General features: G+C 37.8%; 1 protein-coding gene across 1 annotated transcript in view; it reads left to right on the top strand.

Annotated features, from left to right (window-relative positions):
* The window catches only part of SLC7A11 (solute carrier family 7 member 11), a gene marked incomplete at its 3' end in the record, with an annotated part of 86,186 nt that overhangs the window by 19,317 nt on the left and 49,979 nt on the right, over positions 1-16,890 (top strand). Inside the window, exons 5-6 of the mRNA XM_082837712.1 lie at positions 1,391-1,490; positions 8,339-8,383. Coding sequence (XP_082693838.1) covers positions 1,391-1,490; positions 8,339-8,383 — 145 coding nt within the window. The remainder of the gene's footprint in view (positions 1-1,390; positions 1,491-8,338; positions 8,384-16,890) is intronic.

Consider the following 16,890-nt stretch of genomic DNA (forward strand, 5'->3'; position numbering starts at 1 on the left):
ATGGGAAGGCCAGTTTTGAAACAAGTCACATTTCCCATTTAGATCATCTCATTTGCTGTTTTCTTTGGGAAATAGAGACTTTTCATGCCTAACTTTGAATACTGATTGACTAAAGTAAATCTGAATTTCTATTTTTTAATTATCCAAAAGATATACAGGAAAAGTCTCTACAAAGTAGAGAAAACTGTTATGCATAAAAGTGCTCAGTCCAGGGCTTCCCTGGTGGTGCAGTGGTTAAGAATCCGCCTGCCAATGCAGGGGACATGGGGTCGAGCCCTGCTCTGGGAAGATCCCATATGCTGTGGAGCACCTAAGCCCGTGCGCCACAACTACTGAGCCCGCGTGCCACAGCTACTGAAGACCGTGCACCTAGAGTCCATGCTCCACAACAAGAGAAGCCACCACAATGAGAAGCCCATGCACCGCAATGAAGAGTAGCCCCCGCTGGCCACAGCTAGAGAAGGCCCGCGCGTAGCAGTGAAGACCCAACGCAGCCAAAAATAAATAAATAAATTTATAAAAAATAAAAATAAAAGTGCTCAGTTCACATGTTGCTGCAAAAATTTGTTTAAACCTATTTATTTTAGAGTTCAGTATAGTTTCTTTTCTGTTTCTAGAAGGAAAGCATGCCATTCTCTAGGAAAGGGCCTGCAGACTTTCTCCGTAAATGGGCGGATTGTAAATGTTTTCAACTTCGTGCACCATTTGGTCTCTGCCACAACTATCAGCTCTGCTGGAGAGTGAAATTAGCCATAGACTGATAGTATCAGTCATAGGTAAATAAGTGGACCTAAGTGTGCTCCAATAAATCTTTCTTTACAAAAGAAGCTTGGGGGTGCGGAACAGATTGGTTCCACAGGGTTTTCCAACCCCTGTTGGTATCTAATGAACTATAGGGAGAAAGCAGAAAGTAAGTTAAATGATCTGAGAAGGTGGTTCTTGGGTTTCATGCCTCCTCATTGAAGATAGACCCTTGAATATTTCTTCCCAAACATTATATTACCATCATTTTTAAGAATTATATCACACTCCCAAAAACTATAGTTTACAGACTATCCTTTAGTCTTCCTTCCTGGTCAAACTCTGTTACGAGTAGAGGCATGCTTAAAAAAGAGATTGTTTTTGAAATGCCATTTTCCTCTTTGCCATGATTTTATTAAAATAAATGTGAGGTAGTGTTAGTGGCAATCAGTATACTTTTGGGACTCCTTCTGTAGAATGGATACAGCATTAATAAACTTGGGAATGAGCAGAGAGTAAGAAATCTAGGCCTGAAACTGTATAGTTCATTCCCAATCCCCCTCCCCACCCCCGCATTCATGTTTATGGTTAAAGAATGAATAATAACCAATTCTTTGAAAAGTCCTAAATCTTTCTATTCTTATTGTAGGGCAAACACAACACTTTAAAGATGCCTTTTCAGGAAGAGATGCAAGTATTATGGGATTGCCACTGGCCTTTTATTATGGAATGTATGCATACGCTGGCTGGTAAGTTGATAGCGCTATCAACAGGTGATTTGGGCGGTCCATTAATTCCTTCAAGTACTTTAAGTGCCAAGCAAGGCGCTAGGCAAATGTGAACAGGGATAATCCAGTGTGACATGCTTTACTTGAAGTGAGAAAGATGATGTGGCTCCCTTCACCAGGCCAATTACCGTGCACACAACTTAACACAAACATCACTGAGGTTTCCAGTCAAGGCAACTACCAGATTTAACCTGATAATGTAAAAAAGAAACAAATGCTGGGTCTTGAGAACCAGTACAAATCACTTATAAGTATGGATCAGTAAGGGCATAAGAGCGCCACAAGAAATTAAAGATTAGTATTGGTACTTTGTCAGAAAGCCTCCCAGCAGAAGCTACGGAGGTGTACCCAATAGTGATTAATTGATTTACTCCACCTTCCCATGAGAAGGAAATAATTCAGTTACAGAAATAAGATGTTCCCAGGAGGTAAAATGGTACTCTAAAGGCAGGGAGGAGAAAAGGGATAGTGAAATCAGGTGTACTAGATAATCTGTTACATTTTAAAGGACCTTACAAAGTCCTTAAAATTTCCTCAACACTTGAAAACAAAAAAAAATGCAGGAAGGATGAATAAAATCACTGTGCCACAAGTACATTTCTTTAAATCCCTGTCCAACTGTGATGCCATTCTGGTTGAAGCATTAAAGCTTTGTATTTATGTCTTGCTTTGTTCAGGAACTTGAATAACAATAATCATGGCCAGGAGTGGGATTTTTTTCCTAATTAAATTTTACTGATCTAATAAGATTTAGTTGAAGCGACTACTGCAAGAAATCCCATTAGGTAGAAAAATACTACTTAAACATCAAAATAATTGTAATGCAATTAAATTTCATTGTTTTGGAATAATTACTAGCAATATTTCTTTTTTATTATTTATAGAGCTAATAGTTGTACAGTTGCTGTGAGAATGTTCTATGAGTCTAAAAATAATGAACTACACTAGCTCAAAAATTATGTAAATTCATTTCAAATACAAATACAATTTCCTTTTGTTTCTTTTGCTTTTAGGATCTTACCTTCCAGCTAATGCATGGAATATAAAGATATTTTTACCCTGTTAATCTCACTGAATTATAGAGGAGAATTAGGAGAGTACAGGAACTAAAACTTTTAATATGGTATTTGAAGTAAAATGTTTGAAGTTCTTAGAAGATTGTAGCTCTAAAACGTCTAGTGTAAAATGTTTGTGTATTCTCGAAATATTTTGATAGCCATTGCGTGTAAGCATTACTCTTAGTATTTTTGAAGTCTTTTTATTTTTGTCCAAAGCACAACGTGGTGCTGAACAAAAAATAGAACAGAATTGTGCTCCCAGGGTTAGCAGCAGAATCATCTATTCTATGGCTATTCAGCCTGATCACAGCTCTGGCACCCCGGGGCCCCAGCCAAGCCCTGGGAGGGTCACCAAGAGACACTAGAGCAAGTGGGGGAGGTGAGAAAAGCTTTCAGCTAGAGCCAAGTGTTGGGGGCTTGGCGGTATTCAATCAGGAATGCGGAATGTGGAGATCATCACGAGGGAGATTTGATTAATTCTATTGAATGAAGTTTCTTTAGCCTGTGAGTACCATGCATCTGTTCCCACGGAATCTTAACAGTATTCTTCTATCCAACTCACTCCCCTACTATAAGTGCTGAATATTCAGGTTACCTGCTTTATGGAGAGCAAATCTTCTCCACTTCTGTAAGCTTTTGAGGGCTGGTAGATTTCTCCAAGTATAAAGACTCTTTTCATTTTGAATGATCTTATTATCTTAATCTTTAGTCTTGTTGATGCTGAACCCCAAATGTTACTTTTGTCAAAATGATTAAAAATGACAATTTAGGTGATAGTAAACGAGTCCAAAGAACTGCAAAATGGGGTGGAGGACAGGAAGCTTTTACAGGATGAAGAGGAAGGAGCAAAGAAAAGAAAAATAGAAAATGAGTAGGAAACAAGGAAATAATTATAGACCCCAGAGGTGGCTTGGCGTTTGGAGGTTGAGTGGAGCCATCTTGGGCCTAGAAATATATTTCAATGCTCTGTTTACGGTGTAAATGGGGTTTACATGAACCTTTGGTCATACTTTTACCCGTCGAATCCTCATGTCCACATCCTAGGTTAAAGAACAGGAAACTGTTGCTTTTCTTGTATTCTAGAGGGTTCAATCATAGTGCAGGAAATTAAGGCCGGGATCTTCAATGGACTGTTACGCGTTACCAATGGTTAATGTCAGGGGGCAGATAAGTAACCGTATGTCTCCAACAGGCTGTTCTGCTACCTGCATGCTGCTTCGTGGATAGGTAGAAATCATCTGCTTGTTAATCTGTGGCCACCAGTCTTAGAAAAAGGGAGCTGTGGGTAGAAGAACTAGTCTGTTGGTTTGGAGTGCCGGAGGAAAAAGTTAATATCTGGATATAAATGGAACAAGATGGAGACTAAAAGAGTTCCCAAAGCAGGGGGTGTTTAGGCACTTTCCAAGTGTGATCCTGCCTCTCTGACCTTTTTTTGTCTTTCACGATGGAATTACAAGACTGGGTTGTGGACTTGTAAATTGGGCGCCAGAAATGAGCCTCCACTCCCTGTGCTGCTGCCCTGACAATCTTTGATGCAAAAAAAGAAAAAAAAAAAAGAGGGTGTAGGGCGCATTGCAAATAAGGAGACAGAAGCAGCTGTCGTCCTCAGAAGTTAACCACCCAGGGTGTAAGTAAACGCAGCAAGACCCCTGTTGTCTGGGAGGCCCTGCTCCGTTAGTAAGTCACCCCCTGTGCGTCGAATAGGGACAGGACGCAGCCAGACCTCGGACCTGAATAGAGCAGGCTGTTGGTTTACGAGGAGTGCTGGACCTTTGTAGAATGATGAAAACTCCTTCACGGAAACATGATTAGGGGGAAAGAAATCATTAACCCAGCCAGGCCACAGAGTTGGGTCAGAACAACTTTTGTATGATTGCCAACGTCTGCATTCAGAGAAATATGTCCTCCAGTCTCCCTGGTGACCCAGGGGAACTCAATCAATTTCAGTCCCATATCCTGATCCAAAGCTAAATATTGCTTGGTGGGATTTTTTTTTTTTTTTTTGAATTGTGTGATAGAAAATAGTTTTTTGGTCTGTCTTTTTTCTCCCTTTTAAATCCTATCCTCAGTGGATTTAGTCTTTCTAAAGCACCCGCTGGGATTATTTTGTAGCATTGTGTCAAATCGAATCTAAAGAATAAGCTTCGTTTCAAAATAATTCACATGGTTGGGTATCAGAATGCATTGCCAGCTTTGCAGTGCCTTTTATACACGATCACGGAAAAGCTGGAACAATGGATCTTATGAACATTCTCTAGAGAACTTGAGGAGATGGGCTATGGACGCATGGCTGGAGATTTAGAGAGCGTAAAGGTGTATTTCCCACAGGAGTGAATGTTTGGACCAAAATAAGAAGCTTTCTCCTTCCCACCTCCCACCCTGTCCCAAGCCCTTTCCTTTTCTCTATGGCAAAATATTTGCAATTGAGTTCTTTTTTCATATTTCCTTTCTCGCCTTAACATTGTTGGAAAAAGACCAGTTCTGAAACAACTGTTTAGAAGGAACTGGTTATTTTTGAAGTGAGAAGCCTGGAAATATTTCTAAGTGTGTGTGTGGTTTTTGCGTGGGTTTTTTTTTTAGGTCTTTTGTTTTGTTCATTTTCTTCCTGTACTTCCCACTGCCTTGGGCTTATAGCAAACACATCAGATCCCTCAGAGTGCATATCCCAGATATAAGTATTGATTGTTGCCTGCATTCCTGGTGTAACTACAACCTCTAATTTTAGAAACTTACTTTCTAGTCATTAAAAAATATACTTGGCTGCTCTGCTGACTTTTTAGATCACCTTTGGTGCTACTGTTTTCTCTCAGGTATTCAAATATTTCTACTTAGAACATGGTCCTTACAGTATTAGACACCTGAACTTCATTAAAAGATAAACTGAGGCATATTAAAATGTTAAGAGTTCGAGCAAAAATCGATATGAATTGACAGCATCCCGTCTTGCAGACAGAAAGGAGCTCCAGGGAGCTGTACAGAAGAGAAGGCTTTTATAGGCAGAAGGCGGTGAGAACAAGGAAGTTATACTAAGCCATAAAACAGCTTGGTTATTACAAAGTTATTTTCATTTAGGGGATGGCAGGGGCCTGTCAGGCAGAATGCTTAGATAATGCAATTCCTAATCGACTGGTTTCAGATTCCATTTCTGGGAGATCTGAAACTTTAAGTGAATTACAGTTTGGTTTGGTGACACGAGGCTTAGCATAAGCGACTCCATTTTGGGCCTGTTGTCTTGTGTTTTGTTTTGTTTTGTTTTGTTTTACAACCATGAACATCAACTGCCTATTTGTGAATAAAGGTGGAATAAGACAGGTTTTCTCATCTTTGCTTTAAGGTGTGAGATACCTTAATTATATTAAAGGCTGATGGGTTAATATTCCAGCCTCTTGGTTTTAGATGATAGAGAATTTGTCCCTGTAGAACCATGCTTCTGTGGACCTATATAATAGCTATTTTATCTTCTAAGGAATAATAAGAGTATAGAGGAATACAATGGAAATATGACTTTTTTACTTTGCGGACAGTTTCTAAGCCTCTGAAATGGAGAAGTAGAAAGGTCTTTGTATGTCTAGTTCTCTTCGTTACGATCCCTTAGTTCTCCCATCTTCATGATCCAGTTATCTCTGTGTGCTTATTTGAGGAGTCTGCCTCCATTTTACATCTTGGAACCTTGAAAGAGAACTTTAAGGGCTTTAAATGGTCTCGAGAAGTCACTTTAGGTTAGAAAAAGAAGTCAAGGATGCAAGGCAGTTGACATGCCTGGATGGGATAAGTAATGTCATACAGTGAGGGAAAGGAATCTGAATTTCTCTAGGGCCATAAATTTAGGGTAATATGTGTAATCCTATGGCACTTGAAAGTGAAATACTGTGTGCCTCCAATGCTTCTTGTCATGTAAGAGATGACAAAAGTGTCCAGGATCTGGGGGAAATGCTCAAAGTGTTCTGCCCTTTAGTTATCAACTTACAGTGTAATGACTAACAGTGGGCCTAAAATTAGCTGCCTAAATACACACGCGCGCACACACACACACACACACACGCACGCAAAGCAACTTCACCGTTGCTATTATGCATAAGGCATAGTTGCCTTACGACTTGAGGTTATTTGGGTGGAAAACAGTGAGTTGAAAGGAAAAAGTGCAAATTGCGGGCTTCCCTGGTGGTGCAGTGGTTGGGAGTCCGCCTGCCGATGCAGGGGACACGGGTTCGTGCCCCGGTCCGGGAAGATCCCACATGCCGCGGAGCGGCTGGGCCCGTGAGCCATGGCCGCTGAGCCTGCGCGTCCGGAGCCTGTGCTCTGCAACGGGAGAGGCCGCATCAGTGAGGCCCGTGTACCGCCAAAAAAAAGAAAAAAAAGTGCAAATTGAGAATTTTTTATCCTTTATCCCATTTTTATTTCCTATGTGCCTTCTGTGTTCATATCCAGAAGCCAATCCCCTAAAACTAAGAAATGCTATTATCATGCTTCTATTGTCCTGCAAGTTTTTATCACGCCTACTAAAAGCTGGATTCCCAGAAGCCAAAGGCCATCTTGTACCTACATCCTGTTCTCACTCCCAGGGCACGCTTTGTGCTGCAGAGTACTACGCTGTTGCTCACACCCCTGTGCATATAGCGCTTTCCCACACCGCCGTGCTCATGTGCCGTACTCTGCCTGGAATGTCCTCACGCCACTTGACCAGGGCTAAACTTCAAGCATTTTTGAAGACTCAGCTTGGGTGATGCCTTCTCTCAGAAACCTTCCAAGACCTGCCAGTCTGGTTTAGACCTCACCCCTGGCTTCCATGGTAACCTGGGCATGCTCTAACATTGCCTTCTGTGCTGTATCACACCACTCTATGGACCATTCTATGAACTATGAGCTCCTTGACAAGAAAGAGTATAGATTTTCTACTTCTATTTCCCCAGTGACTGACATGTGATAATCTCATACATTGCTGGTAGGAATGCAAAAATGGTGGAAAATAGTTTGACTATAAACATGTATCTACTCTGACCCAGTGACCCTATTCTGAGTATATGCCCAAGAGAAATGATTGCATGGTCCCCAAAAGAACATATACAAGCATATTTATGGTATCTATATTCATAATAGCTATAAATTGGAAATGATTCAAATATCCATCAGTGGTAGAGTGTATAGTGTTACATTCATACAATGAAAAGCAGCACTAAAGAATGATGAATTACTACAAACAACATGGATGAGACCCACAGACATAAAGTCCAGCAAAAAAGCCAGACACAATAGAATAAATATTGTATAATAGTTATACAAGCAAATATTATCAGTCTATTGTAATGAAACGAACAAAGCTAATCTGTAGTGGTAGAAATCAGAATAGTGGTTGCCTTTACAGGAGGGTGGAGGAGATGCTAATGATTGCAAAGGGCCTTGAGGGGACCTTCCAGGGTGCTAGAAATGTTGTATCCTTCGATCCTTTTGTCAGTTACATAGGTGTATACATATGTAAAAATTTATCATTGTATACTAAGATCTGTTCACTTTACTGTTTGTGTGCTATACATACCTCTATGAAAAAGTTAAGAAATAAAAAAGAGCTCCATGAATACTGCTTAATAGAAAAATGAATTGTGGGAGCTTTGGGTGCTGGAGATATTCATCTTAGGTTATTTGTTTATAAAGTTTTTACGATTCTGAGTTTGATTTTAAATATTTAAAATTTCAAACTTTGGGTGATGATCATAAAATATATTAATGGTTTATAATTCATGGGTGTCTTTTTAGGTTTTATCTCAACTTTGTTACTGAGGAAGTGGAAAATCCTGAAAAGTAAGTAGCCATAACTACTCTGAAATATTTATAAGGAATGAAATGTAAGGTTGTATGGTTAAAAAAGTGGACCTAAAGAAGGAATTCAGTGAGGGCTAATTAGCTTTCTCACTATCAGCATTCTCTTGGGCAGTAAAACTTACTTGATTTTATCATAAATTAGATGTAAATAACTTTATTGTATATTCTACATCCAATATAAAATTGTCTGGTAACCTGAAAGCATAAAAGAATAGAGTTATATTTTAGGTAACTCATTTCATAAAAACATACGTACAACTTAAAACGGACTCTTGGATGTTCACAAACGTGCTATGAAACGTGAACTCCGAATGTTGATTATTTCTAGTAATTCATGTGAGCTTTTTCAGAGCTATCCAATTGAAGGGAATAATGTAATTAATGAACAAGTAGTTATGAAAACCTATAAATAAGTGCAGAATATTCTAGGAACTTGTAAATTTGGGGAGCTGGATGACTGCTTTTCCTTTTTGTTATTGGTAAAAATCATCCTTTTGATGATTAGGTGATTTGATGATGATTTATATAATGTTTCAGAATGAACTATTTTTAACTTAGAACTTTGGAAACTGAATTATTTTGATGATTTGTCTAAAAACTTGACTTTTTACAGGAAAATCACATAATCTACAGCCAGAAAAGGGAAATTTTAAGTAGTACAGTGTAAGATAAAGACAGAATTTTAGAGTTATTTAATTCATCTGACTTTTATGAAATATCTATACCATGTTCCAACTATGGTGCACCATCTGACATGATGAATAAGACGTATTCAAGATTCCATTGTCTAGTCATTGAGTCAAACGTGTAAACAAATAACTAACATGGTGTGATTGGTACCATGGTAGATTATTTTCCCCATTTGACAGAGACGAAAGGAGAAAATATTTGTCTAGGGAGATGTTGATTATATAGAGACTCAAATGGTAAGTAGGTGTTCCTTAGGTAATTATAGGAGAGAGAGAGAGAGAGACAGAGAGAGAGAGAGAGAGAGAGAGAGAGAGAGAGAGAGAGAAGGGAGAGGAAGGGACAAACTTCCAAGAAAGGGAAACAAGTACAAAGGTGAGTCAGTATGAAGTAGCCTGGACTTCAGAGAACATGCTTAAGGGTTGACAATTCAAATTAAGGTAGACTAAAATTCGGGCAGCAAGTGTATTGGTAGCCAATTAGATCTGGCCAAGTACCAGAGTTGTCAGAATCTTGAATATGCAGACCAGTAATTGAGGTTCAAATAGTGTTTCATACTATCTGATTTAACCATTATGCAAATCACTATGTAATTTAAACATGTGAAATGGTTATTTTATTGAGAAATATGATAAACTTCTAGCAATGTTTTCGTATTTGTACCTGGAATTGTGGTAGAGAACATACATTTACCGGGAACTAGTTCTTTCTAGCATGGCTCTGAAGTGGTAAACTACGTTATGCCTCTAAATCCGCTGATTACAGAGATAAATGGGTTGCCCTGCCTTTTAATTTTTTGCAAATAATTAGTGTGTAAGTGGCAATGAGGAGGAAAGACTCCTCTTACTAGATTTTATGTAAACTATTTATTGAGTCTCCATTGTGTGAAAGAGATTACTATGGTTTATGACTATCTTTGTTTTCGGGCCTCTCACTGTCGTGGCCTCTCCCGTTGCGGAGCACAGCCTCCGGACGCGCAGGCCCAGCGGCCATGGCTCACGGGCCCAGCCGCTCCGCGGCACGTGGGATCTTCCCGGACCGGGGCACGAACCCGCGTCCCCTGCATCGGCAGGCGGACTCTCAACCACTGCGCCACCAGGGAAGCCCTATGACCGTCTTTTTAAAGTCTACAAACATTTTAAAGAGACCAATTACTAAAATCCAATATCAGAGAATATTTCTTATGAAAAGAATGGCAAACTGTAGGTCTGTGGACGTGACCTATAATGGAACAGTTATTACATGGTACACCAGCGGCATGGAGATAGTTCATATTCTCATTTAATGTTATTTAATAATTTAAGCATAGATTTTGTTTTCAATATGTACAATTATACTGTTGTGCATATTAAGCATATTCAAACTATGCCATTATTAGCTTGATCTGAATTTCTGATGCATTCTGCCAGAGAGGTATGCCAGTTTAGGATTCTCTCTCTCCCTCTTTCTTCTTTTTAATTTAAGAGGCTTAGTTTCACACATTGATAATGTTCATGATCAAGATATACAAATACTAAAGAACAGGGATGTGTTGATTCAGGGTTTGTTGTCCGCTGTGGCAAAGAAATTTCCTCATCTCAAAAAGTGAGAAGAATAATAGCGCCTACTTCATTGGGCGGTGCTAGTGAGTACGTAGATTAGTGACTGTTACTTTTTAATCTCTACATAATTGGTTGTTGCTACTGTTATCATATCCTTATTTTAGGAGCAAGGTAAAATGTTACTCCCGTCAGAGTGTTTCCTAGGTTTCAGTATCCTAAGCAATTCTCTTTCTTCAGTGTTTTTGAAAGAAATGCAAAAACATTTTCACACCATATTGAAGCCTGTTGTATAAGACTAAGATTGTTATCACGGGTTACAGTGGATGAAATATTGTCATTTTCTGGAAATCATGATTCTGCAAATTTCATTAAATATTCCTAGAATACTTTTAATTTTAAAATTATATTTTAAGCTCTTAAGCTTAGGAACTTTTCAGGAGAGAGTACAAATCTCTAGATTTTTAGGTCAAGATAATGAGTAACCGCCAAGACAACTTGAAGAAAGAAACCTCTGATACCTTTTGGTTCTTTTAGGCTAGGTACTCAGATATTCGATGTTTGCATGGAGGAGTCTGTGTAAAACTCAGACAACACATTTATTTTCTCAAAATCAGAATATGAGAACTCTCCAAAATCCCCTTAATGGAAAGTAAAGGTTAAATTTGTACTATGTATTTACCAACCAAAGAAATTCAGGGTTTTGAGCAATTTATTCAATGTCTTAATTTTAAAAATAGCATTTCCCTGAAATGTTGACAATTTTTCCAGGTCTTGTAAAACTAAATCTTATTTTTTAAACACAGAGAATGGTTTGGGAAATATTGATGATCGAATATTGAGAATAGATGGTAAAATTATGTGGACCTCGTCCAGATGTGTAATTTGTATTATTTTGTAGGGAGACCGGCTCCAAAATACCTTTAGATACAAGGGAGAGTAATTATAATTCCATGTCCTTTGTGACGTGCCGAGATAAATGTGTTTGCCCATCAGTCACGGGTGCATGTGTCCAGGTGTGTTGTAATGGGCAGCATTCAGCAGCTGGTGAAATGAATCATCAGCTGAGGATACAACCCTTTTTACTGTACTTCTCCACCTAGGCAATAAAATTTCCCTAAAATTGTGACCTGATAGAAAAAGGGATCATTAATTTAGATCAGTGAAAACAGCAATGTGAGTTAAAATATATAGGATGTGCAATAAGGTTTCATGATCACAATTGGCTACCCTTTACATATAATTTAATTTCAGTGGAAATCTTTCAAATTAGCTAACATTACTTTATGGAATAATTTCGGAACTGCTATTCTGAACTGTTACAGAACAGTTCCTTAATATCGTAACAAGTGGGAGATAAACTGGGAGATTAATGCAATCCACATAACTAGCTCGTGGCTTTTTCTATTCTTAAGTTTCATCTATTCTTTAAAGCTTGTAAAGCACTAATCCTAAAAAATTGGGCAAAATTCCTGTTCTGTGATTACATTCGTAATGTTAAAAAATGTTCCCATGGTCTGTCGTATAATTTGTGTTTTCTTCTCTAAGAGTAGCTTTGGATCTAAGGGAGTAGTTACCCTTTATGAGGTATTTAACATTTTTATTTGCAAACACAGTGATTATCATTGAAGTTTTATAGAAATGTAAAAGTATTTCATTGAATAATTATTTATAGCATGCTAACTGGCTCCACAAACAATAAATATTAGAGTAAGAATAGTATTTTGAGGAGCACATATATCCGAAGTTTGGACCATGAAGGTGATAGAATCCCAAGGAAAATATGAATTTTAAAATGTTATTTTCCCCCCAAATGAAGTATGTAGTGGTAATAATTGCTAACGTGTACCTTTGTTCTTAAAAATCAGTGTTTTTATTTGCAAATATAATGAGTTTTGCTTTATGACATTCATTTTGTGGCAACTGTGCAATCGATCACTGTTCAAAAAGTTACACGGTGTGAAGAACCTATCATTGAGATGTATAATGTTTGTAATTCTGCTCTCAGATGGATAAATCATGGCTCATGTTCATGAAAGCCAAGAAATGAATTGCTTTACTTTGACCTTGGGGGTCTGAGATTAGTCAGTCTGTCTATCAGACTCGTTCCAGCGTTCTTCTCACTTCATTTATTCCTTCTGTTCTGAATAGTTGGAAACGCTAGACTTGAAGGAAGTCAGTAAACCTTGATAATATCCGTCATTGTTGAAGAGCAGGCTATCAACTCTCTGTGAATAATCAACTTTAATAGAAGGTTTAAATAATCAGGGTGTCATGTTTAATTAATACTTTGCCTGCTTTCAATTTATATTAATTGATGCCTGAAAGTCATCACACCTTGCACCAGTGATAACTTAGAAGAAGAGAAATTTGATTTGGGAAAAATGCCCCAAAACCTTTAAGGTCTGTGGTCGATCACAGGGGCTCATAAATGGTCCACTATCACATTGCTTGCATTCCGTTCAGATGGTGCAGTCTTAAATTCATAGCATATATGTTCTAATCCTCACTGACTTATATTAAGCCAGAGTAAAGGCATTTATTAATAATATTTTACTGTTTTATAAGGCCTATTACTTATAGGACATATACAACTGTTAACATGATTAAAAACACAGCAAAACAAAGCAATTTAAAAATCTTGCCCAAATGTGCCGTAGCACAGTTGCATGACAGAATATGAAAAGTTGACTTGAAGTCTTTTACCTTGCATATTGGCATTTTAAGGATGCAGTTTTCTGTGAGAGGCAAATCTTCTGCTTTCTATGCTTTCCAGCTTTCTAATGCAACAGTTGCTAGAAAATAGCATATAATGTATACATGTGCAGATTACAGTAATACTATGTTTTGTGACCTTTTTATTAAAAAGTAACGTTATCTACTACATTCTTAGAATATTTTCAAAGTGTCTTTTACAAATACTCAAGGGTTATGTGTTCTTAAGGCATGCAAACTGATTTTCTTAGTTACCTCACTATAGATAAATGTAGATAGAAAAAAGTAGGGATTATTAAGCAGAATTAATTTGCAAAAAGAATTTGCCAAATGAACTTCTTAGAAATGACATCTCCTAACCAGGATAATTTGTAAAATTGAATTTATACCAAAATTTACAAAGATTTCTTTGGCAAAATGAGGCATCTCTTTATTAATGACAACAAGACATTGTTAGGATTATCTTAATACGTGACAGTGTTTCTCTTCAGTTGTTGAAATAATTGAAACCTAAATTAAAATCACTCTATTTTATGCATTTCTTCTGGAAATATATATATATATATATATATATGAAAAATTTGGTAAATCCATTTTTAAATATAGTGGTTGAGCCACTGAGGCAGACAAAAGATCAGAATTTGTCCAGATGACACGGAGAAGAAATGATTCTATGTTCAGACAACAAGGTCACCAAGTTACTCTGCCTTTGTGCAGTTTGAAACGTTCTCACTGATGGAACATGAGGTTGATGTACCCTGGGATCAAAATTCTTGCATTTCTCAGCTTCACATATGCATAAAAAATACGTCTGGCTCAAACACAGTTTGTTCCTGTAAGGCTGAAATGTCAAATAAGTGGTGCAGAAATTACAGGATTATGTTATAGTATTTTATCAGGCAGTAATCAAAGAAGACAGATATTAATCCTTCAAGTGCTTTGTGGAAGACATTTAGATAGTTTTTAAAAAATTTTAAGGATTCTAACCCCATTATGAGGCAAACATTTGAAGGTCAGTGCTCTTGACTGCTTTACGTCCTTTCACATTAGTTGTTTCTAAATTTGAATTTTAGCTTTATTGAAGTTTATGTTTTGAGTCTAGAATCATAAACTCGTGTTTTAGGAGCAGTAATAGTGGCTGATTTAATGCTACCCTGTGTTTCTGATCCCATTAATTATCCATAAAATATGAGACCACAAGTGAATAGAATCAAAGAACTTCAGAACTAGAGGAGGACCTTGGACACTGTATAATCCAGCTTTTCACCAAATGCACGAATCTCCTCCACAATATCTTTAAACAGATATAATTCATGTAAAATACAATGAGAAACTTACTATAACCTCTTCGACTGGGCTACCAATATTTTTTACCTGCATATGTTGAGTATCAACCTGCTAATTTCTTTTTTTCCACATCTTTATTGGAGTGTAAATGCTTTACAATGTTCTGTTAGTTTCTGCTGTATAACAAAGTGAATCAGTTATACGTATACATATATCCCCATATCCCCTCCCTCTTGAGCCTCCCTCCCACCCTCCCTATTCCATCCCTCTAGGTCATCGCAAAGCTTCGAGCTGATCTCCCTGTGCTATGCGGCTGCTTCCCACTAGCCATCCATTTTATATTTGGTAGTGTGTATATGTCAATGCTACGCTCTCACTTCATCCCAGCTTCCCCTTCCCTTGCATGCTCTCAAGTCCGTTCTCTACGTCTACATCTTTGTTCCTACCCTGCCACTAGGTTCATCAGTGCCACTTTTTAAAATTCCATATATATGTATCAGCATACAGTGTTTGTTTTTCTCTTCCTAATGTACTTCACTCTGTATGACACATACTAGGACCATCCACCTCACTACAAATAACACAATTTCATTCCTTTTTATGGCTGAGTAATATTCCATTGTATACATGTACCACATCTTCTTTATCCATTCATCTGTCGATGGACATTTAGGTTTCTTCCATGTCCTGGCTATTGTAAATAGTGCTGCAATGAACACTGGGGTGCATGTGTCTTTTTGAATTATGGTTTTCTCTGGGTATATGCCCAGTAGTGGGATTGCTGGATCATATGATAATTCTATTTATAGTTTTTTAAGGGACCTCCATACTGTTCTCCATAGTGGCTGTGTCAATTTACATTCCCATCAACAGTGCAAGAGGGTTCCCTTTTCTCCACACCCTCTCCAGCATTTATTGTTTGTAGATTTTTTGATGATGGCCATTCTGACTGGTGAGGTGAAACATCATTGTAGTTTTGATTTGCGTTTCTCTAATGATTAGTGATGTTGAACGTCCTTTCATGTGTGTGTGGGCAATCTGTATATCTTCTTTGGAGAAATGTCTATTTAGGTCTTCTGCCCATTTTTTGGACTGGGTTGTTTGTTTTTGTGATATTGAGCTGCTTGTAAATTTTGGAGATTAATCCTTTGTCAGTTACTTCATTTGCAAATATTTTCTCCCATCCTGAGGGTTGTCTTTTCATCTTGTTTGTGGTTTCCTTTGCTGTGCAAAAGCTTTTCAGTTTCATTAGGTCCCATTTGTTTATTTTTGTTTTTACTTCCATTTCTCTAGGAGGTGGGTCAAAAAGGATCTTGCTGTGATTTATGTCATAGGGTGTTCTGCCTATGTTTTCCTCTAAGAGTTTGATAGTGTCTGGCCTTACATTTAGGTCTTTAATCTATTTTGAGTTTATTTTTGTGTATGGTGTTAGGGAGTGTTCTAATTTCATTCTTTTACATGTGGGTGTCCCATTACCAGTTATTGAAGAGGCTGTCTTTTCTCCATTGTATATTCTTGCCTCCTTTTTCAAAGATAAGGTGACCATACGTGTGTGGGTTTATCTCTGGGCTTTCTATCCTGTTCTATTGATCTATATTTCTGTTTTTGTGCCAGTACCATACTGTTTTGATTACTGTAGCTTTGCAGTATAGTCTGAAGTCCGGGAGCCTGATTCCTCCAGCTCCGTTTCTCTTTCTCAAGATTGCTTTGGCTATTCGGCGTCTTTTGTGTTTCCATACAAATTGTAAAATTTCTTGTTCTAGTTCTGTGAAAAATGCCATTGGTAATTTGATAGGGATTGCATTGAACCTGTAGATCGCTTTGGCTAGTATAGTCATTTTCACAATATTGATTTTTCCAATCCAGGAGCATGGTATATCTCTCCATCTGTTTATGTTATCTATGATTTCTTTCATCAGTGTTTTATAGTTCTCTGAGTACAGGTCTTTTGCCTCCTTAGGTAGAGTTATTCCTAGGTATTTTATTCTTTTTGTTGTGATGGTAAGTGGGATTGTTTCCTTAATTTTTCTTTCTGATCTTTCGTTGTTAGTGTATAGGAATGCAAGAGATGTCTGTGCATTAATTTTGTATCCTGCAACCTTACCAAACTGATTAGTTCTAGTAGTTTTCTGCTGGCATCTTTAGGATTCTCTATGTATAGTATCATGTCATCAGCAAACCATGACAGTTTTACTTCTTTTTTTCCAATTTGTATTCCTTTAATTTCTCTTTCCTCTCTGATTGCCGTGGCTAGGACTT

Source organism: Leucopleurus acutus (assembly GCF_964270905.1).
Source record: "Leucopleurus acutus genome assembly, chromosome: 4".
Lineage (NCBI taxonomy): Eukaryota > Metazoa > Chordata > Mammalia > Artiodactyla > Delphinidae > Leucopleurus > Leucopleurus acutus.